This window comes from Pundamilia nyererei, unplaced genomic scaffold (genome assembly GCF_000239375.1).
Source record: "Pundamilia nyererei isolate P.nyererei 1_Seehausen unplaced genomic scaffold, PunNye1.0 scaffold00220, whole genome shotgun sequence".
NCBI lineage: Eukaryota > Metazoa > Chordata > Actinopteri > Cichliformes > Cichlidae > Pundamilia > Pundamilia nyererei.
Window position 1 is genome coordinate 406,466 of NW_005187621.1, and position 24,087 is coordinate 430,552.

Here is a 24,087-nt window from a genome sequence, read left to right on the forward strand (position 1 = left end):
TCCACAGATTCCCACGTTAAAATGTCTGAATTTACAACAGAAATAAACATGTTTACAGCACTCTCTAAAAAAAAAGCAAGCAAACACTTTTTGTTCTCTAATTTTCCGTCACAACAGCTGTACAGCAGTGATTTCCTCTTTTTTATGACTCACCTGTTTAAACTTGGATCACGACTTAAAGTTTGCCTTTCTAGTTTTTACTGAAAGCTGTCAGCAGTTCTTTACTGTAGCTGCTAGCTGTGTGCTGCGCTTGATCTAAAGTCCAGCCTTTATGGGAAGGAATGGGAGGAATCTGTTGACTTAAAAGCGACCTGTGTGTGGTTCTTTTGAGTTTAACAGCTCAGTTTTCGTGTCAACATGTAAATGTGATTTTTTTTTCTCCCAGGGCTGAATTTTTAAAAATGTTTTAAACACAGTCATTTTCACTGCCTGGTTGTATATTACTGTGGAGATTTTACTCCACATAAGTCGATTAAAATGTACCTCTGCTTGTTAAGAAGACTCAGACACTGACCTGAACTCCGACGTTGCTGTGAATGACTCGTGCTCTGTGATGGAGAAGACGAGCAGGAAGCCCTCGCCACTGCGGAAATAGTTATCCCTGATGGCTGCGTAGTCTTCTTGACCCGCCGTGTCCAAAATGTCAATCTGCACGTCCTCGCCGTCCAGCACCACCTTCTTCCTGTAGCTGTCGGCTTTGGTGGGCTCGTAATCCTCCACGAACTGCGAGCAAAAACAAGGGTCACGTGACTGGGGAGAAGAAACAGCACAGAGGGAAGGGCTGATGGAAAATGTAGTTCTCGAGTCTCACCTCGTCATACATGAACTGCAGGGTTAGGGCTGACTTCCCTACACCGCCGCTGCCCACCATGATCACCTTGTGGAGAACCAGAGAGCTCTGGTTTTTGTTCTTACCAGAGGCCATGACTCTGGTCTAGGTCAGGTGGCTCACAGCTCTGCTCTCGAGTTCTGACGACCTGTAGAGACCAGCAGAGGTCAGCAGGAAAGGACATGAAAAGACTCACACATTCATTTTGGGACTTACAAAAAACCCCACGTTTGGTTTGGCACAAATTTTTATGCTGGATGCCCTTCCTGACACAACCGTCACAGCGCTTTGCATCTCCTCCTGAACTTGAATTGGGGATCTCTCATGTGTCAGGCAAACTTGTTAACCACGACACTATAAGCCACTATATGATGTGCACCTTCCTAGATATGCAACTACACGCTGACACAGATATAAATGCAATGATGATGTTGGTCACTTGCGCAGGCAGCGTCACAGAATCTACATAGGTTCAATGCAGAAGTATAATTAAGGTGTGACGCAGTCTTGAGATTCCTTACCAGGTGATTCAACTACCACTCACTCCTTAGCAACTCATATGATGACAACAGGATGGGTCAACAACTCATAGGACAACCTGTGACTCCACTGTAGGGTGAACACCTGGAACTACCAATCAGCTTTTAGAGCAGATGAAACCTCTCAATGAGATGAAAACCATGTTCAAGAACCTTAAAAACAAAGAAGCCAAGTTCTCTTCAGCACAAATGCCTAAGACTACCAGGAACCTGCTATTTCTAAGACCTGGACACGCTGCTTGAATAATTATTTTGGCAAATATTGGGATCATGATTTATCAGGAAAGCATTGGCAAAAAGTCAAAAGAAAAGTATATTTTTAATAAAGGGGATTTCCTGGAATCTTCAAATAAAATTCAGATAAAAAAATAAAGAAATTAATCACTGTGAAGTTGTGATTTCAACCTATTAAGAATGGGGAATTAATGAAATGTGCGTAAAGTCAAAAATGAAGCATTATTGCTTTAATTACAGTCCTGCTCTACATGTGAACGTTTAAGGCTTCTCCACTGTGACCTGCAGACTGTAATAAATGTATAATAACAGTACAAAGTCATGAATGTGTAGATATGTTGTTGAAGATTGAGCTTAGTTTTAGTTTATAATGTTCATCATCTGTTTTATGACATACTCACTTTAACACTTCCTGCTGTCTTTCTTTTTTTTAAAGCAGTGGCATAAACCAGCATATTTTGCTTTGTTATTATCAGAATCATGTGTCTTACAGTTGCTCCAAGGCAGTAACAGTAACAGACTAAACTATTTAAATAATACAATGTTACAGATTTTAAAGATTTAATAAATAGCACTAATATACACAAATCACTCAATTATAAATATCAAGGATTAACAGTGATGATTATAAATAAATATCAAGATATTGACAAGAATATTACAGAATAGAAAAGAGCATGTGCAAAAAGGATGTAACTATTGCAGTGTTTACATGTTTGAACATGGAAAGGTTTTGAGGTTTTCCCTTTAAATGCAGGTTGTTACGCAGTGGTTTCACTGGTCTAGCCCACTTTAGGTCAAATTGGGCTGTTTGTGGACCAGGATCTATGGTTAATTTGCCGCCTCTGCTCTAGAGGATTCAGAAAAATTCAAACACACAGCTGAGTTTTTATGCTTTCCTCTGTACCAGTTTCTTTGGATCTCAGAGTGACGCCGTTTTTCTGTTTCATATCCTCAGAGACGGACAGTCTGTGGTTTAAGTCAGCAGTTTGAAGGCTTTACATGTACATGCATATGCTTATGCTCTGTTGGTTTTATAAAGAGGTTAATGCTTTTATTTTGAAAATTAAAGTCTGGGTGCTTCTGTGTATGCTTAGACACATATGTGATAAATGTACTTCGATCACTATGTGAGCTGAAGCTGCATTTGCACCTAATTTAGTGAAGACTACAGATTTGGTGTGGCGGGGCGGTAATATTTGAATATTTTGTCATTTAGCTTGTTGTGATTATGGAGCTACGTCTCCTAACAAAGGTTCTTCTAAAAATAAGAACCTTACTGTGAGTAACGAGAGTTTTTCACGTGCCAAACAAATGAGCAGACAGAGGAAACAACAGGATGCTTTCCATTCTTCAGCTGATTGAGATAATCACATATTTATCTTTCTGAGAGATATTGGCCTTGCTGCGTTCCTCTTGTGCTTCAGTTTACGTTCGCGGCCCTGACACAAAGACGATATGGTTTGGTAGCAATGAAGACGTTTCAAGAACTCCTCAATAAGAAAAATCTCCTGGTTTGTTCGTGCTACAGTTTTCACAGACATTTTGAACATCGAGGTCCTCGTCTTCGCTCCCCCTGCGTTTTGATTATGAACTCACCAATCGGACTTTTTCCACTTGCGATTGGATGGAGTTAACTTGGCTGTGGATATCAACTGTAATATTACAAATACATCCAATGATAAAAGTTGCTATTTACTAGTAAAACAATAACTGACAACTGGACCAGGTTACTGACAATGTAAAGATGTATTTGCCTCATTTACTGTCCCCCGGCTGATTCCAGCTCAGTGTGAGAGTCTTCACTGCCGTTATTTACAGTGTTTGTTAAGATCCATTCACACAAAAAGCAACATTGTGCTTCGCTTTGAAGGTGAAGGTCACTGGTAGGGTCAAACAGTTAGGCTGCAATTTTATTTTACAGCGAGATTGCTCAGATCTGTGTGATGTAAACTTTGTCATCAGACAGTTAAGTGTAAGGATCCATGCAGAGGTCCTCGTACATGCCTGTTTTTAGTGACTACGTGGACTCATCTATGAAGACCTTACATTAGAATGCACCAACACATCGGCACTGGGCGATGGACTTCAAGCCATTGGGTCTCCAGGTGTCAGAAATATCAGAGTATAACAGACTAATCTAAATCGATTGAAATGTAAACTGCTGTTAGTCTGCACCTCATACAGCACATGTGAATCCGGCTTTAAATACGTAGTGTCTATTGTTTCACATACTCTCGCTCTTTTTTTGACGCAAAACTCCTGCTCACCAATCAGAAGTGACCCAAGATATCTGCGCATATAGTCAACAACAACATACTCATGGGTTAGTTTTAAGAAATAAAAAATAAAAATCGTTCAGCCCTCATGTCGCTAGATGATATTTCAGGCTTCTCACAAGGCAATCAGTGGTCTCCTTCGCCTTTACTGGTAGCGGCTTGAGTGGACGTGGCTTAACATCGAACAAACGTTCTACTAGACCAGGAATCTCAAACTCATTTTTACAGTAGCCCTTAAGTGTGCCAGCTCAGTGAAACTCGCCTTTTTTGCCAGTTTAAATAAGCTGAAGCACACATTTAATCCCAGAGATATCTTAATGTAAGAAACAAGAAGTGCAATTTCATCAACATGTCTCAGTTTTTCTACATAAAGAAGTGTTGGAATAAATCTGAAATTCTGACATTTAACTGCTTATTTGTAACTTATTTACTCTGGTGGCACATGAATGGCTACAAGGAGGTCTATATCAGCGGGAAAAGCTGTAAAACCTGTGAAAATACAGGTACAAATCCAACATTTATGCCCTTCTTCACTTGTTCCAAAAGCTGTTCAGTGGGGCCGATTAGAGCCTTTGCCAGGCCGATTCTAGCCCTCAGTGCCTGATGTTTGACACCCCTATACAAAGCTCTAGTTCTTACAAAGTCTCTGCTGTTAGCGTGCTTCACACTGTGATAGCTTTGTGGTGTTGTAAACACAGAAAAATTGCAGAACTGAACTCAACAGATCGACTGATTGTCACCGATATGCGATCCAAGTTTCTGATTCAGGATTGGACAAATAAGTGATCAACATTTGTAATCACTGACAAGGTTACATCAGCTCTAACATCAGACAGAAAGTAGAGCCCCCTTAAGCACACTGAGGGGTAAAAATCCAGCCCTGAAAGTGTCTGCACTGCTGGAAAGTAGTAGGAGGACAGCAGGGCCAGTTCCTTAGAAGCTCATGGGGAAAGTTCCTGCCGTGGAAAAGGGTCGTTAGCTTCAGGTGTGAGTGATACAGGTCTGTACACCCTGCATGAGTGATAAGTATGGGAGGTATGTGGAAAAACCCTCTCGTCAGTGACCTTTCCAGTTGCTCGACATGCGGGCAGAGATAAGCTGGAGCTGTAAATAAGCTCCGAAATTAGCCACAGATTAATAACACGGCTGGCTGAGCTCAAAGAGGAACTATATGTGCTCCTATCAACACTCAACTTCAGCTTCCTCTCTGCCCTAAACAGCTGGAAACGAGTCTCAACAAGACACTAAACAGACACTGCTCTTCCCGGTTTTTGCCCCCGTCCCTCAAACGTCATCTCTGATTGGCCTCGGGCGCGGACAGGCCTGTTGTCATTGGTCGGTCGCGCTGCCACTCACAGCTGCCCGTAAAGCAGCGACAGATAACGATTTCTGTTCCTCCACAGGGGGAAACTGAGCGAGAATCCGCCGTTAAAACGCTGCCCGCGGGGCAGAGGCGGACCGTGCCGGGGTGAACAGCACGGTCGACACTCCACTCACTCACCTGCTGAGGTGTTTTCCTGCCGTTCACTCAGAAATCCGCTTCACGCACAACTTTTACAAGTTCTCCAGCAGACTGTGCGCCCCACCTTGTACACGGACTCGGCGAAGATCGTCTGTGTTCGCGAGGACGACCCACTCTTTCAGCTAATCGCAGGCGGCCGCTCAGCGCACGCGCAAATGTTACCACGGCGACTGATGTACCACTTTACCCGCTAAACAAACACCAACACATGTTATTAAGCATCTTTGAAGGTTATACGATTTAAATAAAGTCCACAAAATGTCTGGCCCTGTTATTTCTAGCAGAGAAACCCGGAAACAGACACAGAGTGACACCTCCTACCTTTACCTTTACCGTCTTGTCCTCTACAGGATGTGACGTCACGGAATTCCCTGTCTTTATTGTTACTGAAAGAAAACAAATATTCATTCAGTAATATTTTTATAGGCCACTTTGACACTTCACTTTATTTACTACTATATATATATATAGGTGTTTTACTCTGATTTATTTTTACATACAAAATTTGAAGCGCTAAATATGGGAATTAAATTAAAGCTCTTCCATAAATCTGCTTTAGATCCTTTTATTATTTAGTTTTTGTGTTTGTTATTACTTAAATGTCATATATCATATTTAACTTTTTTCAGTCTTTTTTTGTGATTTACGTCTTTGCATTTGAGCTACTTTACATTTTTAGCTTTATTTTTTCTTTAAATTTCATTAATTTTGTTCGACATACAGCTGACTAAAATTTGTGACCTTTGACCACTGCAGTGAAGTAACTGTGATCCATACAGGAGGGGAACAAATGATGAAATTAGAATAATTTTAAAAATAGAAAAATAAATAAATAAATAAATAAAAATAATCTAGTAATTATGAAGCTGGATAACCTCACACTTTTTTCTTTTGGGACCATGATGTCCATAACTCATGAAAAGAAGCTGCTTTCTTTCAGTTCCCTTCACCTCTGATGACTTTATATTTTATATTTTTCAAAAAAAAAAAAAAAAAGGGAAAGAATGAATCGGTTCTTAAATATCAGTCTCCCAACACCCCCAGACAAACTGATGTGAAGGTCTTTACAGCAGTGTTGAGTTTGTTTCTAAACCAAAAAAAGAAGAACAATGAGCAGCCCAGACAGGACTAACAATTCTGACTATTCTGTAAACTAAGACGACTGTGGCCTGCTTTGCTTCAGGATTTTAGTTTATGCTTATGATACCATCAGACGTCTTCTGCAGAGGAAAAACAGCAAAACAGGAACACAGATTTAAAATCAGTGATCCCGGTTTAAAGTAAAAAAAGTTCAGTTTCTGAATTTCTCCTAGTGTGTGCCATGACCCTCTGCTGGACTGTGAAGGTACTGCAATGATCAATTATTGTAAGTAGAAAGCTACTTTCAGCTGCTCCCTGATTCACAAGGGCCGAAATAGGTTTTATGTCGGATGGTCTTCCTGTTTCAGCCCCTTCCAGCGGATTTATGTCTCCTCCCGGCACTGAATCACTACACTATGAGGCCAAAAAAATGTAAATCTTAATTCTAACAATATGTTACAAAATAAAACCAACAGGAATATAACGTTTTAAAAGTCACCTCTTTAAAACTTTTATATGATTTAATGCTGCAGCATGAACTTATAGGATCAGATGCAGTTTTATAGGCTGAGCCAAATGATCACCCATCAATCTTCAGGACCAAAGCAGAATGCGGTTGGTTTAATTCTTATGAGACTCTGTAGGACAAAGTACTTTGGAAGGATTATTGAAACACATTTTTTCTCTAAAAAATTTCTTTGTTTCTTGGATTAGCTTGGAGACCTGTCCAGGGTGCTCCATCTTCAGACAGTAACAGCTGAGTTAGACTCCGTTTGGAAAGTAAAGCTGACACAAACAATTAGAAAAGCAAAATGAAAACAAAGGAAACAGCTAGATTTTCTCCTGTGTGATGATCTGAGGTTTGGCCAATGTTTGATTTTCACATGTCAAACTGGGCTTCAGTCTAAAGTCTGGTAAGTTTGGCGACTTTAGAAGAACCAAAAGCACAATGAGGAGATCTTTGACTTTCAGTGGAGCAAATTTTCAATCAGTCTGTGAACAAAGAGAATAATTTCCTTCACAGCCTCATCAATTTTATGTTAACTGTTTAACTTTTGTCCCCTTTTCACTTGGATAGATCCCACTTTTTAGGTTTCTGCTGCAAAATTTCAAAATCATACATTTACTTACCTGGAAAGCATGAACATTTTCTTGGGATGCAAAACTATAGAATTATTGAAAGATTTTATACATGATGTAGTTTCAGTGTTTGGAACAAAGATGGCGCCATTTCATTACTTTCCTCACACATGACAAGGAGGAGCGGAGATCAGTGACTAAAGTGCCAACCTTTATTGAACTGGTGCTATATGGAGCTCCAAAGTTAAGTAAAACCTGTTTTTAACCTTTTATTTTATCATATTTATGATATATAAAATAGAATACATTTAAGAGTTCATATTAATTAGAAATTATGATTCATGTGGTCATTAACTGTGAGAATAAAAAGGGAAAAGCAGATTGTGTCTGCTCTTCAGGTTGTTTTGCCTTGTGATAATCACCAGCTGAAAGGTCAAAGGTCACTGAGCCCAGCCTCTCTGCCTATCTCGCTAGTGCTGGCTGTAAAGGGGTGTGACGAGCTCATTTGGTTCTCAGTTTTACTAACAAATGTTGTTGTCCGGACTTCCTGCCGTGTCATTAGGACGAGCTGTTGCGGATCATGTTCCATTTGACTACAAAGAGCGAGGCTCTCCGATTATTTGAATGTTCTTTTAGGGCTTATCGAAATGAGCTTGGCTGAAAATGTAACGCTGTGGTTTGAGCTCCCATGGTTCTTCAGGGCGTTTACGTCAAAGTTTATCCACTTGCAATAACCCCAGGTGTTTATTTTAATACATGTGGCAACATTTGTTTGAATTTCCAAAAGTATGTGGTCACATCTTAGTTTGAAACAATAACACATGAAGAATAAAACCAGCCTTTTTCTATACAGCTGAGAGGAAATATCAGGGTAAGTCAACATTTTTCCATCTATGTTGTTTTTTGCCTGCTGGTCACTGACTCAACTTGAAAATCAACCGTTTTAAAGAAGCTAAAGGACACAAAACAACAAAGTGTCTACAAAATCACTTTTATGGACCATTAACGTTTAATAAGTTTCTACAGGACGAAGGCTGTAAAGAAAAGCTTTGATGTACATCAAGGTAATCCAGGCTTTATATTATAGCTACAACATATGGTACAACTGAAATGGTGGTATTTCCATACTTTGGGTCACATTTTTCTATCCAGTTGTAAGCTAATGTTATATAAACTGATTACCATATACATATCGGTGTTATGTTGTCTTTCTGAAGGCTGAGCATTGATTCAAGTTCAGCTTATAACAAACGTCCTTTGGAAAAAGCCAGATTTAAGGATCTTAAAGGATATAAAACAAAAGCAAAGACTATAAATTTCCTTTTATGCACCAGAAAAACTTTAAAAGTTAGTATGAGAGTATTAAACACAGGCTTCTGCCACTCTTATTAAGATTACAGTTTAATCCAGACTTTATGTTTTGCTGGGTCTTGATGTTTTATGTGATTTTTCCTTGTTTTTCCTCTTCCTTGTACTCATCAGACTGCAAACACCCTCCCCAAAGTTAAAGTGTTTTCCCTGTTTTATTTATTTTAAAGTGTGCTCCTGGATGATTAAACCAAACTGTAGTCGTGTTTTAGCGGAATCTTCTGTGATGTGACGTCTTAAAAGTCCACGTGAGCTGAAGCACTGCAGGACTACAGGATACATAGACAAATAAACAAAAGCGTTACAAGTGGTATTAGAAGAGAGAAAAGGGTAACACCGAAGTCCACTGAATGTTCTTACTGTCCACACAACAAGTATTTTACATGTAAACACTTTCATTTGGAGTATTTCCATTTTTTTTACATTACAGAATAAATATTGCAGCTTTTACTCAATCAGTCGTACTGTATATCGAAACTCTACATGAGCATGAAAAAAAAGTTGTGTTTTATCTCTAAATTTAGCAGTGGAATGTTTTCAGAACTGAAATAATATGACTACATGCAATAAATAACATTTGATTACAATGGCGATCGTGGCTCAAGAGTTGGGAGTTCGCCTTGTAACTGGCTTGGACAGTCTCAGTCGTTGTGTCCTTGGGCAACACACTTCACCTGTTGCCTACTGGTGGTGGTCAGAGGGCCCGGTGGTGCCAGCGTCTGGCAGCCTCGCCTCTGTCAGTGCGCCCCAGGGTTGCTGTGGCTACAACGTAGCTTGCCATCACCATGTGTGTGTGAATGGGTGGATGACTGAATGTGTAAAGCGCTTTGGGGTCCATAGGGAAAGTGCTATACAAATACAGGCCATTTACCATTTAAAGTACTCAAGAGGTGGTAATCAATAACTAGAAAATTCTCCAAGTAAATAGATAATTTTTAATAAATCCAGCTAAATAATCAACTTGAACATTTATGTTTAAAGTAGTAAATAAATTAGATGAACTCAAGCAGATCAAATACAATTTGTGATGATCATTGAAAATAAATCACTCAAAAAGAGAGAAAGTGACACATGGCGACTGAAACGAAGTACAAAGAAAATAAAAGTTTTGACTATTTAATCCAAATAACTACTTATTTACTAACATGGTCCCTTCTTTAATTAAATTAGGGCATTTAACTTAATTCATTTTGATCTCCAGTTCCTGAAGTTCACTTTCTTATTAATTTATATGTACTTTTTATCTGCATACACAGTTTTAAATACTTGAGAAATGGCAAAGACCACCAATGTGCAACTTTATAACCTTAATTTATTCCGGGTATATTGTGTTTGGACTTTTAGAAGTGTGGCTGTGTAAAGATTTAGATATAATAAGGACACCAATCCTCCTGCAGTCCCATTCAGTGTAATAAAAACATGTTCCTGCAAATGTGCGGTGTATGGGTCACTGAAGCAGCCCTCACTGTGCTGTATGGGCCACGTGAAGGTGACAAAATACAGATTTTTTAAACACATAATGTAAATATTAAAAATGTTCTAAAATAGAATAGAAATAATCGATGTTTATAAACATAAAACTGAGTGTAGCTGAGATTTTTTTTGCTCTACTGTAACTTGATGTGATATCTCCTCATTAAGCAAATTTACTGTAACTCACCTTTTGTAAGGTGCAATAAGTTTATTATACATCATTTACATTTTTGTTACATTTACATCAAATAAAGTGAGCAGCATAAATTTCAGCTGCTTTTTTTTTTAGTTTTTGGCATGTGTAGAGCACATTTCTTCAGAATTCTGCACAATTCAGCCCTTCCCACAGCTGTTTTGGGTAATCAGATTACTTCAGCAACAGAGGAGTCCTGTGGTTTTCTGTGGGCGGAGGAGGGCAGAGGGGTGGTGTAAACCTGTAAACAGCTCGGGTTTTTAGAGTCTGCCTCCCTTTAGGGCTAATTTCCCCACAGGGAGTTTTTCAGCAGTGAGCACCCCTGGCGCTTCTCTGACTCCTCGCTAGCCCCGCCCACACTATCCCCCATCCCAACCCCCTCTCCTGTATATAAGAAGTTTTGGGCGACTGCAAGCTCACACGGCAGAATGGAAACGCTGCTCGGTGCGCTCACTGGCACGCCTCCCTCTCATCTTCCTCCTCTTCCTTTTAATCTTCTTAATTGCGCGTCGGCACTCCGGCAGCAGCAGCACAGCGGGAGTCACGAGCAGGGCTGCTTGTAGACACTGACGATGATGATGATGGTGATGCTCACAGACTGAACTTTGAAGATGCTCGTGGAGGACTCTGCGCGTCTTCTCCGCTCTCTGTGGAATACGTGGAACCTGCTGCGGGGCCGATGCTGATTACCGTGATGCTTTTCGGGTGAAGCTCCAAAAAAACAAACAAACAAACAAACAAACAAAAAAACTGCCCCAAACAAACGGATTATCGAGAACTGAGCTCCGCACTGCTGACAGGCTGCTGGTAGCGATGTGATAGAAAGGTCTCCTGCGCACACACCTCCCAGTGATCAGAGCCGTGCGGGCTGCCGTTACGCGCGGAGGCTGCTCTGCGCTTAAGGAGCGCGTTTCAGTCTTCCTGTTTGAACTTTATGATCTGAACTGTGACAAAAAAAAGAGGGAGAAAAGTTTTTTCTGCTCCTCCTCAGACAGAAAATGAGTAGCTGTCTTCTCAGACTGGCACTCCTCGTGGCTTGCGTCCTCTCCATCCGCTGCACCGCTGCGCCCGGGACCGAGGCGGAGGCGCGCACGGCGTCCCGGGACACCTGCGCGTCCTGCGGCGGCGGCGCTCTGCCGGAGGAGCCGGAGTCCGGGCGGCTCGACGGGGACTTCTTAGAGGCGGTGAAGAGGCACATCTTAAGCAGGCTGCAGATGCGGGAGAGGCCCAACATCACGCACCCGGTCCCCAAGGCGGCCATGGTGACAGCCCTGCGGAAGCTGCACGCCGGGAAGCTGCGAGAGGACGGGAGGGTGGAGATCCCCAACCTGGACGGGCATCCGATGAGCAACGAGGTGCTGGAGGAGAGCTCGGAGATCATCAGCTTCGCGGAGAAAGGTGAGGAGTCACTCACGCCTCACTGTTCTCATCATAAAGTCGTTTCTTTTTTAAATTTTATTGAAACTAATTAAAACCAATCAGATCACCTGTTTTATTTAGGTATGAAAAAAGAGAACACATAGATTTTTCTCTCCGAGGTGGATCTGTGCTTTTGTTTCTATGCAGAAAATAAGTTCAAGGTGAAAGTCTTTTTTTTTTTTTTTAAAAGATAACCCTAAAACTAAAATATTTCCCTATAAAAACTAAGTCTTTATGGACTTTTTAAAAGTATGCAGGTGTGAAAACAGCAGAAATTTATCAACAAAAAGCACTAAGTTTTAAAAACCTTTAAAAAATAGATTTTGATAAATCTTTATGGCTGCAGGTTTGTATAAAGCAGGCAGGACACTTGTTCTCCTAAAATTCAGGATGTGAGCTGATATTTGATGTATGCAGAAAGGATCAGGAGACACACACACACACACACACACACACACACACACACACACACTGAACTTCCTCCAACTCTGCTGCTCTGTGTGTGTGTTTAAAGTGTGCGTGTGTCTTTATATACTGACTGAGTGAGAAACAACCCAGAGAACATGCTGATGTTGAACAGATGTTGGTGCTAGGACCTGAAAACCCCGCCAAAATAAAAGCAGAGGGGCCAGCTGTAGCTGTAGCTGCTACCTGAAGTTGTTCTGTGAATCGAGAAGCTTGATTTCTTTCTAGAATCAACCCCTGGGGATAGTTTGGGACTGTTTTTGACCCCAGTTAAGCTGTCATCACATGTTGGCTGTTTCCACTGTAGACAGTCTCAAAGTAAACCAAAAGAAATGCTGGTTTTGCCAGATCTAAAAACTCATTTCATGCATTTTCTGCACACTTTAAGTAAAGTTTTGTGATTCTTTGGGCAGATACATTACAAATCAGGCACATTTTGAATGGAGTTTGGTGGCTGTTGCATTCATGTGAGTGACAGAAAGTGGGGACAATCCAAATGTGAGTGCTGTGTTCACTTCCCTGTAAAAAATAAACCAGTGTAAACTCTGCTCGGTGTCGGCGGAGGTTTCACTCCCCGCTGAGAGGCTTTTATGCTCTCAGATGTTTCTCTCTGTGGCCGCTGTGTTGCAGACCTTCCACCTCGGCATCACCCACTTGCCAGTTGGCTGGCGTTGAGCGGCGCTGAGCGGCTGCCAGTGGGGACATGGCACGGCGTCAAGGCCCACAGGAACAGTTTTGCTTTATTTGAAAGGAGCAGGGCTGAAAATGATCAACGACACCACCTGCTTCGCCCACGTGTGTCTCTCAGCACGCTCGCCGTCGCTTCTCCAAAACATCTGCTTTCTACATCAACAAATCACCACTCAGAGTGTCTCTGTGTTTGTGTGCATGTGTGTGCGTGTGTGTGTATTGATTATATCATATGTTTGAGTGTCATTTATCCCTGCCTGTTTTGGAGGATTTGAGCTTTTGTCCAGCTTTTCTGTGAGTGCCTGCATGCACATGTGTCTGCATCCAGGATACTGTGTGTTTATGTGTGTGTGTGTGTGTGTGTGACACAGCAGGCCTGTGTTGAATCAGTCTTCTCAGTATAAGGTCAGAGCTTTTGTGCTGGTTGTCGTGCAGCCTGAATGCAGATTGACGGGCTGAATCCTGCAGCCTGGCACCCCATTAAAACTCATTCCGTGTGTGTGTGTGTGTGTGATCTAACTGCAGCCTCTAAAAACACAGGGACCCGAGAGCATGGTGTTGGTTTGTTAGCTGCTGCGTCACAGTGACACACAGTTTGGGTTCTGACTTTCAGGCTAACTTTCTGTGAGTGTGAGCTCCATTAGTGGCGATGCCTTCACTTGCTGCTGTATTTATAAGCTCACTAGTGACATTTGGGTCACTCCCAGAAACAAAGGGTCCTGTAAAAATCAGTAGCTGCCCCTGTAGGTGCACCAATGTACCTCTTAAGCTTGACGGTTGGATCTCAGGGCAACTTTGTAGTACAGATTTGCACCTCTTTATATCCACCAGGTCACTGGGGTAAAGGTTAACATTCACCCAAATAAAAAAAGCTTTTAACAGAAAAACACCAAAAGACTTTGTTTGAAGTTCAACATCTTCTACTTTATGAATGTTTTAAAGTTTTTCTTCTGCATGTGTATAAAATAAAAAACAAACTCAGCCCCTACTCTTGCAACCTAGTCACTGCTAACCTCTTAACATCCAACTAGACGAGGGGTGGGCGACTCTAGAAGGTCATATTGACTTAGAAAAAGCAAAAGACCAAACAGTTGTTCACTGCACAAGCAAATAACGCTAACAAAAACATTCTCCAAAATGCTGCATGAGCATTTAAATTATCTCACATATTGCCATTTGGATGAAATGCGTGACTGAACAGGTTAGTGATAAAACAGGCTGAACTGGAATCAAGTCCTTTTTTCCTCCCCTCACCTCCACCTGGTTGTGGCAGACGGCTGCCCCTCCCTGAGCCTGGAAACCCCGTAAAAGGGGAGTTTTTTTCTTCCCACTGTCACCAAGTGTTTCTTCTCTGTGGGTCGTCACATTGCTGGGGTTTCTCTACAATACTGTAGAGCCTTTACCTTACAATATAAAGTGCCTTAAAGGGACTGCTGCTGCGATTTGGTTTGAACTAAACTGAAGTAAATGGCAGTTTAGAGTCTCTGCGGTCATTTGCTTTAAGATTGTTTGGCACAATGCTGTCTGTGGTTGGTTTTTCATGGGTTGTTTTCAGGACATTGTTGGTAGATTTAGATGGTCTGTGGGCCGGTTCTAGTCCTCAGGCTGGTGGCAGACATAGAGTTGCATTTCTAACCACATGCTACAAAATACAAGATGTTACCTTCCCATCTACTCAATTCAATTCTGACACATTTAGCACCAAAAAGTCTTGCCTGATGGTCATTTCAGTACATTATGAGGACCTTTTGATCATATCAAATGATCTCCATAAAATAGCAATGTGTAAAATAGTGTTTATTTGACAGTTTTCCCCCTCAAACATGAATAAAATTGCTGTACTGGATGGTTCATTTATGCCCATTTTTACATATTTAGAGTAAAACATTTTGTAATCAACATTCAACATCTTATTTAGTGTAATTTGTTAAAGCACAGGATGCAAACTTCATGTTGCTGAAACACACGAGTTTCCAGAAAAAGCACAAGCTCAAAATTTCTACGTCAGGATCTGGATCTTTTAGTATTATTATATAATAAATCACAAAGGGTCATTCATTGTTTTAAAAAAAGGAGAAGTAACTGAGTTTTAACAGATCTCTGTTGTTTGACCACTTTGACGGCAAGAATAGGATTTGCTTATCTTCCTCTTTTCATTTTGGCGCCACTGATCTCATAACCACAAGCGGGTCAGCATTTCTTGTAGCCACAGATTTCAAATGAAAGACCATTCAGAAAATGTCCAGTGTCAGCAAATGTTTGACAGGAAAACAGCAGATAAGTGAATTCAAATGAAAGTGGTTACATGCCGTCACGTCGGCTTATTTTAGCTTGAAGTTTTAGTTACTGCATTAGAAATTATTTTTGCAAATTTGCATAGTTGGGCCACTGCCACATCACAGCATGCTTTATTCATCTGTCTCTTAATCCTGACTAAACATTTGTGGCTCTGACCACGGAGAAAGTAAGATAAATAAATGATAAATATGTGCCAGATGTAACACCGAGCCAGTTGCTGTCTTTCTTTTCCAGCGCATGATGAGCAGTTTATTAAAATAAGCCTGTTTGGACACTTTCAAAACATTTACCATCAAGCCGAGCTTGGTATTGATACCAGAGTCCTTTAATCTCTGGGTTTATCTTGTCCAGAAGAATCCACGACTTCCTTGGTCCCATCAAAGACAACGCAGCTGGCTCATTTAACAATGCTTGTAGATCTCATCCCCAAACCAACGCCAGCCCGTTCAGACCCCTCCTGCCACTGAGTGCTTGTTTATATCTGCATCACAGGCATTTTAGCTGTCGCTTTGATCTCTACAGTTTAGAATAAGTGAACAAGCCGAGGGTTTTAGCATCTTGATAGAATATGTGGTGACAGACGAACATAAACCACCTGTGAAATCTGCGCCTGGAGCTCAACTTAACCTTTGTTATCCTTTTGTAGAAACTTTACTTTATCATCCTTGATTTTTATGGTGACAGCAGCGGTCTAATCTGCGGGCAGTGTTTGATGTAACAGCCAAGTTGCTGACTCAGAGATATCCTTGTCTCAAGATGGATGAGGCGAAGCTTGTAGAGTTAGAACGTCTTTCACACTGTTTCAGATTTATGTTTTGTGTACTCACAAGCCTTGTATCCAGTTCAGGGAAGCTTTCATGGTATTTGGTTGGTCTTCTCCTTTTTTTTTTTATGGTTAAAGCTCTCGAGGTTCATTCACTGAAGTCTGTGGCCTCCTAAATGCTGTCAGTCTCAATTCATCCTGGTCAGCTGCACTCAGTTCAGTTCAGGAGGTTCAGACCTGATTAATGGCACTAAGCGTCTTCATCTGACATCCGTCAATCAGCTTCTCATTGGGGCATTTAAAATAAAAGCAAAGCTGCAAGTTCTAGGTTTGAAACAGCCACTGAAAGCTCCAGAAGCATCTCAAGATAAATGACCCCAAAATGTAAAACACAGTAGATTGATTAGACCGTTTCTTCTAGTCATGAGAGTGTGGAGTACTGTTTCACTCCACCATCAATTACTCAAGAGTACTTAAAGGATATTTACATGTCTCTGCTCCAGATCAAAACTTTATCCTTCGTTAATGGGCAAACTTGCTTGCAGAATAAATCCCACAAGAGAAATAAATGAGATGGATTGCAATCCATACAAAGCAGCCCAGACCAAACAATCCTGGCATTTTGTTGTAGTTTAAGTACTTGGAATACTTCTAAGACCAACATGGTGGTATTAATCTGTCTAGAGGTATCATTGGGTTTGAGGGGATTTGAGGATTTGTATTTTTCAGTCACAGTTCTTCAAAAGAGCTAATAGTCCTTAAACCTGTGTCCATGTGCAGTGTCTGCACAGTCTCTGAGAAAAAGCTAACGCCATGGAGATAGTCTTTCTTGTGTCTCCTGAGGCTTCATAGACCTGTATTGCTCTGTCAGGCCTCATTGTAAGGACAGTCAGGCTTTGTATGATTTTATTTTCTAAATTAGTAACATATGATTTTATTTTCAGCCTTTGCTTTTGTGAGGTGCGTTTTTAGGTGCCAAACTAACGTATCCCTCTCCTTTCTATATCTAGATCTTTCCAGTCACTTGTTTCTCTTTTCTGAAATGAGCAGCTTCTGTCATCTTCAGGACTGCTTCAGAAGTTTATCAGAAGTTATCTGCCTATACAGCTTACTAGGGCTAATCTTGGAAAAACCCAGAACCTGTTCTCGTGCTTCTTTATTGATATATACTGAAGTGTCAAAACTGATCATTAAGGGTACAAGGGAGGTCATCAGATGTTGCCTTTATGGGGAGAAAGAGTTATATCTTAATATAAACATTTACCCATGAGCTGGTTGTCACTGCCCTTTACTTTCAATCGTCAGTGGTCTTTCCAGATGGCGTATTCTGAACAGTTACTTGACATCATTGTTAATACCTCTGATGTGTTTTTGCTCCTTAGATGATATGGTGACATCCCAGTCCAGCCTGTTTTTCCTGATCTCCAGCGAGGGGAACCAGAACCTGTATGTGACGCAAGCCACCCTATGGCTCTACTTTAAGGTGCTGCCGGCACCTTTGGAGGTGCGTGCCAGGCGTAAGGTTACGGTGAAGGTGTACTACCAGGAGCCCGGCCTTGGCAGCAAATGGAACCTGGTGGAAAAACGAGTGGAGCTAAAACGCAGTGGCTGGCACACCTTTATGCTGACTGATGCTGTCCGGTTGGTGTTCGAGAAAGGTGACAGGCGACAGAACCTGGATATCCGCTGTGAGGGCTGCGAGGCAGAGGGTGTCTTGCCCATTTTGCTCAATGTCCATGATGAGTCCCACCGGCCTTTCCTGGTGGTACAGGCGAGGCAGGCTGACAGCAAACACCGGATCCGGAAGCGAGGACTGGAGTGTGATGGCAGCAGCAACCTGTGCTGCCGGCAGCAGTTCTACATAGACTTCCGACTCATTGGTTGGAGCGACTGGATCATTGCACCATCAGGCTACTACGGGAACTACTGTGAGGGGAATTGTCCGGCTTACATGGCCGGTGTCCCCGGTTCAGCTTCATCCTTTCACACAGCAGTGGTGAACCAGTACCGCTTGCGGGGGATGAGTCCGGGCTCCATGAATTCCTGCTGCATCCCCACAAAGCTCAGTACCATGTCCATGCTCTACTTTGACGACGAATACAACATCGTCAAGCGTGACGTTCCAAACATGATCGTGGACGAGTGTGGCTGTGCTTGAGTATGTTTTTCCTGTTTACTTAAAGTGGAACTGAAGAACTAAACAGATTCACAATATTACAAAAAAATTAAATATTAAAATATTTATGGACGACGGAGAAAACATGTGCACGCACAACCTCATCCACACATATCTACACACCCTCATATATGCCTGCACAAAAACTTGTATATATATTTATGTTTGTTGATATATTCATAATATGAGTTTGAAGACTTAGTCTCCTGCAGACAGAAATGAAGAGTTCTCTTCCAAATCTTTAAAAATCCACTTGGAAAACAATCAATATCTGAAGTTCTTCATTAATTATCTCTAAGATAATGAGGATCTGGTTTGTTAAATTGTGTAAGACTTACTTAACCTACTAGCCTTTACAAAGCAGCATCATCTGATGTAATTTTCTGCTATCACTCAAGTTGTTAGTATAGGCGCCACTTGAAACTCTTCATGAGTAGAACATAAACCCAACCTTGAATGTTAAAATGCTGTCTCCAGAGGAGGTAAAAGGAGCTTTACATGAGTAACAATGAAGGTTGGGGGGTGATTCTGCTATGCCTCTTTCAAGAGCACTTTGGACAAACACTGAAAATGTCTTCACACCACTCAAGCTACACCAACATACAGCACTTCTGGCTTGGATCGTACAGCACTTCTGGCCTTAACAAAGTTTGTTCCATAATAAGACCTGCAAATTCCAGAAACAGATTTTTGAAATGAATGGAAACATATTCTATATTCCAGCAAACCCCAGTAAACAAGGTTTTTATTACTCCAAAACCATTCAATAATTATCCAAAATACAGGTAGAACTTTGTGAGATGTCACAACTGAAATTCAATGGAATATCTGCTTAGAGGCCATGTTTCTGATATGCATTTCTTCACAGTTTTCCATTAACTTTAGTGCTGATCAAACATTTTGATTTGAAAATTGTTTTACCCAGTAGAATCTGTAGATAAAAAAGAAATGGGTTAGTAGCTTGTCCAATTAATGTTTATACTTAATTAGCACTTAAGTAACACTCAAAGTGTCATAAGTTTATGCAAACGTAATTTTTGACCTCTTCTAAAGACTTTGGATGAGTCAATCAAACGCCTTCCCTTTCTTTTTGGGTTTTGTACCTCTGAACTTAAAAAATACATCCTGTAGTTGAAATCTTCATCACCAGTAGAATCTGTACATCATAAACTAGCAGCTCAACCAAATTCTACCCTTCTTTTGGGGAATATGTACCGTTAAAGGTAATAAACCCCATCTTTCAGGAATCCACCTTAATTTCTCATCAAAGTATGTGTCACAGTTTGCTCCAATAAAAATATTTGTATCTGAGAGTAGGGCAATAGCTCATCCAGTCAATATATAATGAGCACCCATTTACCAACTAAAGTTCCACAAATTCTATGATATAATATTTGGTTTTCCCAGAGGTTTTGGCTCAGTCAACCAAGCTTCTATGCTCCCTTCTTAAAATCTGTACTACTGAAAGTAATAAACCCATCTTTAAGGAGACTATCTTACTTTTGCACTCAGGAATGTCCCCTCAAACTATTGCCCCCAGAGAAATCTGTAGATCAGAACGTCAGTAACTATGAGCTTTGATTTACCATCCGAAGTTTCAGAAATTCCACGTTAGTTTGTTTTGAGACCTATTCAAGATATTCCTGTTAGGGTGAAAACTTCGACCCTTTCTTCTTGGTCTTTGTATCACTGAAGTAAAAGAAAATCCTTTTAGTTGACGAACCAACCTGCTCATTAAGGTGCCAGTCAAACAAATATTCCTTTTCAGCATATCAGGAATGACCTCACAAGCAAGATATTTCCTTCACTTTCCTGCAGCTTCTCCTTGAAATGGAAGGTTTGACCCCTTCCTTATTAAAATACATTTAATGTAACTCTTATTTCCGTCAGTGAAAGTGAAAAGTTGCCATATTGCTCAGTTAAGAGAAGGTGCAACTTTGCACTTCCTGACGCACACTTTGATAGCACTTGCAGATTGAAATGCCTTTAATGAGCCCTACGTGGCACATCTACGCCCACAGTCCTTCTAAAATAAATAAGTGCCGCATGAGCTATGCAATGTATAGTATTTACCCATATATCAGACAAGATGAACTTAAGCTCTAGTGACAAACTATCACCAATACTTGAAGTAAGTGTGGCAGGCAGTGGTGTGTTGGGCTTCAGGTGGGAGGCTCTGATGAAAAAACATTCCTTCTCTTTTAAGAAGGAAACACTATTTATTTTTCTTTGATTTATGGTTAAAGAAGCAACAACAACAACAACAAAAGCAGGGCAACAGTTTGACTTATTCAGTATCCTCAAACCTAAAAATGCACACACCAAATCTCTGTGTATTTGTTTGTTTGGAAACTCCTTCAACATGACCGGGAGTTGAGCAACCAAACTTTGTACACTGATATAGCTTAGATGCCTGAAGGCCCATATATGTATATATATTATGTTGCCTAGCAACTACCTATCAACATGTGAAAATGCCCAATTTTTAGAATATATGCACAAATAAATGCTTTTAAAAGCATTGCATATTTATTTCTCAACATTAACATAATTTGTAGCCACAAAACTTAAACATTTTAATGACTCTATCACGCTGCCTGGCAACCACCTACCTAAAATGACATTTACATAGCAGCGAAGGACCTGAGTGTTACAGAGTACCCACAAAAATAGGCTAATTACTGTACGTTAATACATTTTCTCAGAGTGATGAAGTGTATCACTTTGCCAACAGCAAGAACAGACCAAACAATAGCATGGGCACTAGTCAGCTGTTGCTGACTGCTTTGTGGTGTGTGTATCTAGTAAAAACCAATGTTTGGAATTTTATTTAAATAAATGTATTTACTCTTGCAATTTTTTGAGATTTGGTTGGCTAAATATTGAATATGTTGCACAGTAAAATTGAACCAACACAGCAGCTTAAGCTAATATATCTTCAAGTCCAAAGGTTCTTACGATGGAGAAAACTGTCCAAGGACCCCCTGGTACTCCTTCCACCAATATAACTTTTTAGAGTTTGGTGTCAATTGATGTATTGGTGTTGGTTCAAAAATAATATTGGAAGGGAGTAATCTTGCTGTATTGACATAAAAGGTCCACTTCTGCATAGATGCACGTTTTACTGATACAGCACACTGTTTACTTTGCATGTAAAATATGAATCAGTGGTTCCAAACAGCACCAACATTCGTTCTACAACTGCACATATAATGTACAAGTTTGTTTCAATGTCATCCGTACATTGCTATACCAGCTCAATCCAATAATCTATTGGAGTTTTTTCTTCTCTTTCATCTAAAAAGGTTTTACTGCCATTAGAAAAATAATCATCTGAAATGTAAAAAGAGGCTAACTGGGGCTAACTTTGACCCAAATGCGATGCACGAATAGTGATTTTTAAATAAATGCATCCCAGCGGAATTCCCATCGCGGCCTGTTTGGCACCATAACACACTTTGAGACACACTTTCAGGCCTCAGTCACTTTGATATTTTCAGGTTAAACGCTTCAGCGACCTGTTATTTCACAAGCTCGTTACACATTTTTCTCTTATTCGCTGGGTAAAGAGAAATACCTGAGACTTGATACTGCTCATTATCTCGTGTTTTCTCCAGCCTCCTGCCCGATGCCCAACCCTAGGCTCACCTGCCACTGTAATCTTTTGCTTATTCTTCAAAGCGAATGGTTCTTAGAGTATTTGCACTGAGGAGTTGCGTGACTAGTCATAAAAAAAATGAATAGAAACTGCCATTGAAAAAATAAAAGTTATTTTTATAGAAGCAAAATTGAATTCTGTTCAAATGTATTATACCTAATCATGGAACCAAAGAGGCCAAGAGGTTTAGCTATTGAAAGATGGCAATGTTGTCATGTTTTGTTTGTAAATGATGTTGTGACAGTTAAGAGGCCTAAACACTGTATCAGGGTATAGTATCAGTCCATAATCTGCTTAATCCTTTTTCTATTTTGTACCTAGACATGGAATATTTCATATTTTTTCATGAGATGACTTAAATATTCCTAGTTTCCTCGTTTTGTTAGCATCCTTCCATTTAGAGTAAAGCCCACACCATCCAGTCTCTGTACAGTCGATGTAACATATGAATATGCTTTTGAAATATTTTGTTCTTTGTTATTGTTGAAAAATAAAGTTCTTATTACAGATTGTTTGGGTTTGTTGTTGTGAGCACTTCCAGGTATTTAACATTGACGGCTGACGTGACATCTTCTTCTGAAAAACCTCAAGGTGCGGTTAATTTGGATGGTTGCCATGTTTGCCCCTATGGAATGACACGTCTGCCTTCCATGATGTGGGTGGTGCCCCTAAATATCTCACAAAAATTCCCATACTTGTTATTATAAGGAGAGATGATGATGCCTGAGGGTTTTTCCCAGCTGACTGCCAATCATCTCATGTAATACTTGATAAATATTAAACCGTTGTTGGGCACAAGGTGAAACTGTTCTTACCGAAATATTTAGCCATTGCATTACCCAGACCTGTATGAGAGAGTTTCAGCTATTTGTTGGAGTAATGTGCCAAACTTCCTTATATAATGATCTATAATGGATAGATGTAATTAAATTAATTTAAAAAATAGGAAAAAACTGGGCTATAATTTAGAGTAAGTTTCCTCTTAGTATTTTATATTGAGTTACACTTACATTTTTTATTTAAAAAACACATAGTAATTTTTATAAAATGTAGTAGGATATTAAGATTATTCAATTTAAAGCTACAAATTATTAATCCCCACCTACTTTAACACAGTTATGGATTCTAACATTGAGTCAGCATCATGTTTTCTTGGTCACATTTGCCAGTTTTGATATTTTACATGCTGCTAGCAGTATGTTTTGACATGAAACTTTTGACTAAAATGAGAACAAAAACATCCAATATCCAGACATGCAATAGTGTATTAATATTTATAAGTATATAAGGCTCAAAAACAAATACATTATTACGCTTAATTAAAAAAACAACAAAGAAATACAAACTTCTTAAATTGATTTGAACACTTCCTAAAGCTAGAAAGCCTCAGTCACACAGCCCTAAAGACGTGGTAAAGTCTAAATGTGTATGAGTGGTTGCTGAAATCAGTTACAAAGAGGTACACAGTGCTGAATCAAAAATCTACTTGTGATTCTTTTAGTTTAGTTTATTGTGACCTACTCTGTTCGGTATGGAAGATGCTGACTTTTCAGCAATTAGTTGATATTTTAAAGTTATAAACAGTTTGCAAGTACTTAGACTTTGAAACGTGTTGTTGCAGTCTCTGTTTCTAGGTTGCAATGCATTTAATGTTTTAGTACCTCTTAGAGAGTTGATGAGTTACTGTAGAGTAGTTAGGGTCTCAACTGATAGTTACCATGAGATCACTGACTGGTCTCTGGGTCATGTGACTGAATGTTTTATGCACTTGGCTAAGTTATTTATTGCAAGTAAAACCCCCCCAAAACAAAACAGCCTCCAAAATCTTGCCGCAGATAATGGCATTGGCTTACCCCATGTTGTAATTTTCTTTCCAAACAGCTAAACTTTGTTTTAAGGCATTTGTTAGCTAATCCTATCTGTTATACAGTGGGGCAAAAAAGTATTTAGTCAGCCACCGATTGTGCAAGTTCCCCCACTTAAAATGATGACAGAGGTCAGTAATTTGCACCAGAGGTACA

At 40.2% G+C, this 24,087-nt stretch overlaps 2 protein-coding genes across 2 annotated transcripts in view; one reads left to right on the forward strand and one right to left on the reverse strand.

Moving 5' to 3' along the window:
- LOC102211259 (ras-related protein ralB-A-like) overlaps positions 1–5,574 on the reverse strand; it is a 7,505-nt gene extending 1,931 nt beyond the window's left edge. The window contains exons 1-3 of the mRNA XM_005748368.2: positions 5,383–5,574; positions 812–977; positions 515–723 (exon numbers count right to left, since the gene is read on the reverse strand). Coding sequence (XP_005748425.1) covers positions 515–723; positions 812–925 — 323 coding nt within the window. The 5' untranslated portion in view covers positions 926–977; positions 5,383–5,574. The remainder of the gene's footprint in view (positions 1–514; positions 724–811; positions 978–5,382) is intronic.
- Positions 5,575–11,032: 5,458 nt separating this feature from the next.
- LOC102211546 (inhibin subunit beta B) lies at positions 11,033–18,757 on the forward strand. The gene is made up of 2 exons (XM_005748369.1): positions 11,033–11,995; positions 17,615–18,757. Exons 1-2 carry the CDS (start codon positions 11,596–11,598, stop codon positions 18,388–18,390), a joined length of 1,176 nt encoding a protein of 391 aa, XP_005748426.1. The 5' UTR covers positions 11,033–11,595; the 3' UTR covers positions 18,391–18,757.
- The last annotated feature ends 5,330 nt before the right edge of the window (positions 18,758–24,087 follow it).